Source organism: Myotis davidii, unplaced genomic scaffold (genome assembly GCF_000327345.1).
Source record: "Myotis davidii unplaced genomic scaffold, ASM32734v1 scaffold238, whole genome shotgun sequence".
Lineage (NCBI taxonomy): Eukaryota > Metazoa > Chordata > Mammalia > Chiroptera > Vespertilionidae > Myotis > Myotis davidii.
Window position 1 is genome coordinate 6,707,406 of NW_006293779.1, and position 1,563 is coordinate 6,708,968.

Here is a 1,563-nt window from a genome sequence, read left to right on the forward strand (position 1 = left end):
TAAAAGGGAAAATGAGTGGGCAGGGAAGTATCCATGTAAGGGACTTACTGCTCCATGTTAGCTCAAGTACCACCCAGTGGTTGGCCAGGGGAAGTACAGCCTTCCCAAGCCACTTCGTGGCCAGCTGGAAATGGGACTCCTCCCTGGACTAGGAGATCCCATAAGGCAGACCTGTAGCTAGTTAGATCCCGGGAGACTCCACACATCCAGAAGGTGCCTTTGATCTCTGCTGTAACCACAGAGGCTGGGCTCCTCACTGCAGCTCTGGGTGGTCATTTTCTTTCCCTTGCCATGTAGCCATCTTCCTCCCAGTTTTGTGGCCAGCTGGAAATGGGACTCCTCCCTGGACTAGGAGATCCCATAAGGCAGACCTGTAGCTAGTTAGATCCCGGGAGACTCCACACATCCAGAAGGTGCCTTTGATCTCTGCTGTAACCACAGAGGCTGGGCTCCTCACTGCAGCTCTGGGTGGTCATTTTCTTTCCCTTGCCATGTAGCCATCTTCCTCCCAGTTTTCATCTTCCCATCAAATGGCATGTGTCTGCAGGTGGAAAAACTCGCACGGACACTGTTCTTGTGGAAGATTGAGGTCCATGACCAGAAGGAACGTGTTTACGAGATGCAATGCTGGAATGGGTCCCTGGTCACCAACATGTTGCCCAAACATGTGGCACGCCATTTCCTGGGGTCCAAGAAGAGAGATGAGGTGAGGGGTGACCTCGTGCTATGGCCTGGAGCCAGGAGGTTGTGTGTCTTCTGGTTTTCTGCTAGGGAGCACCTCTGTGCCCAGGCCTGCTACAGACACTGTTTCTGGGGACACACACCCGGTGTGAGGCCCTTTTCAGAAGACGAAACTTTGGCTGGAGCCTGCGTTTTTGCCAGCTGTGAGCTGAAATAGAATGCTGCTTCTGCCTCACTTCCCAACTCCCTTTCTCTCAGCCAGGGCTGTACAGGGACTAGAGAAGCTGGTGTTTTTTTTTTAAGTTTTAATTTAGTCAGTTGTGATGAGAGCTTTCTAACAATTCAGAGTTGGGATAATCTGGGAGATGTGTGTGTCCAACAAGCTGAGTGCACCTATCGGTGTGGAAGATGACATTTCTGTAGCACAGTATTTAACCAGTCTTTGAGTACTTTGGCCCTGCCTCTTTTTAGGAGCTGTATAGCCAGTCTTATGATGAGATTGGAGTCATGTTTGCCTCCCTGCCCAACTTTGCTGACTTCTACACCGAGGAGAGCATCAATAATGGTGGCATTGAGTGTCTGCGCTTCCTCAATGAGATCATCTCAGATTTTGACTCTGTGAGTGCCCATCTTGCTCCCCTCCTCCTGCCACAAGGCCAGCTTGTTTCAAATGATCTCTCAGGACAGGGTGCAGAAGTCCAAGAGAAACTGGAGTTACTCTAGATCAGGGGTGGGGAACGTCTGGTCTGCAAAATCACTTGGTCTGGCTCTGCCAAGGCATTAGGGGTGAAGTAATTAAACATTTGACCAAGTATAGCAGGCTAATTTTTAAGCTGATAAGGCCTCCCACCTCTGCTCTAGCTGGCTACATTTTCCTATATA

The 1,563-nt window shown here is 50.2% G+C and overlaps 2 protein-coding genes across 2 annotated transcripts in view; one reads left to right on the forward strand and one right to left on the reverse strand.

Annotated features, from left to right (window-relative positions):
• ADCY3 (adenylate cyclase 3) overlaps window positions 1–1,563 on the forward strand; it is a gene marked incomplete at its 5' end in the record, with an annotated part of 60,815 nt that overhangs the window by 55,040 nt on the left and 4,212 nt on the right. Inside the window, 2 exons of the mRNA XM_006767594.2 lie at window positions 548–706; window positions 1,153–1,299. Of these exons, the coding sequence (XP_006767657.1) occupies window positions 548–706; window positions 1,153–1,299 (306 nt within the window). The remainder of the gene's footprint in view (window positions 1–547; window positions 707–1,152; window positions 1,300–1,563) is intronic.
• CENPO (centromere protein O) overlaps window positions 595–1,563 on the reverse strand; it is a 15,582-nt gene continuing 14,613 nt past the window's right edge. Inside the window, exon 8 of the mRNA XM_015566388.1 lies at window positions 595–682. The gene's annotated coding sequence lies outside the window, so the exon portion shown is untranslated. The remainder of the gene's footprint in view (window positions 683–1,563) is intronic.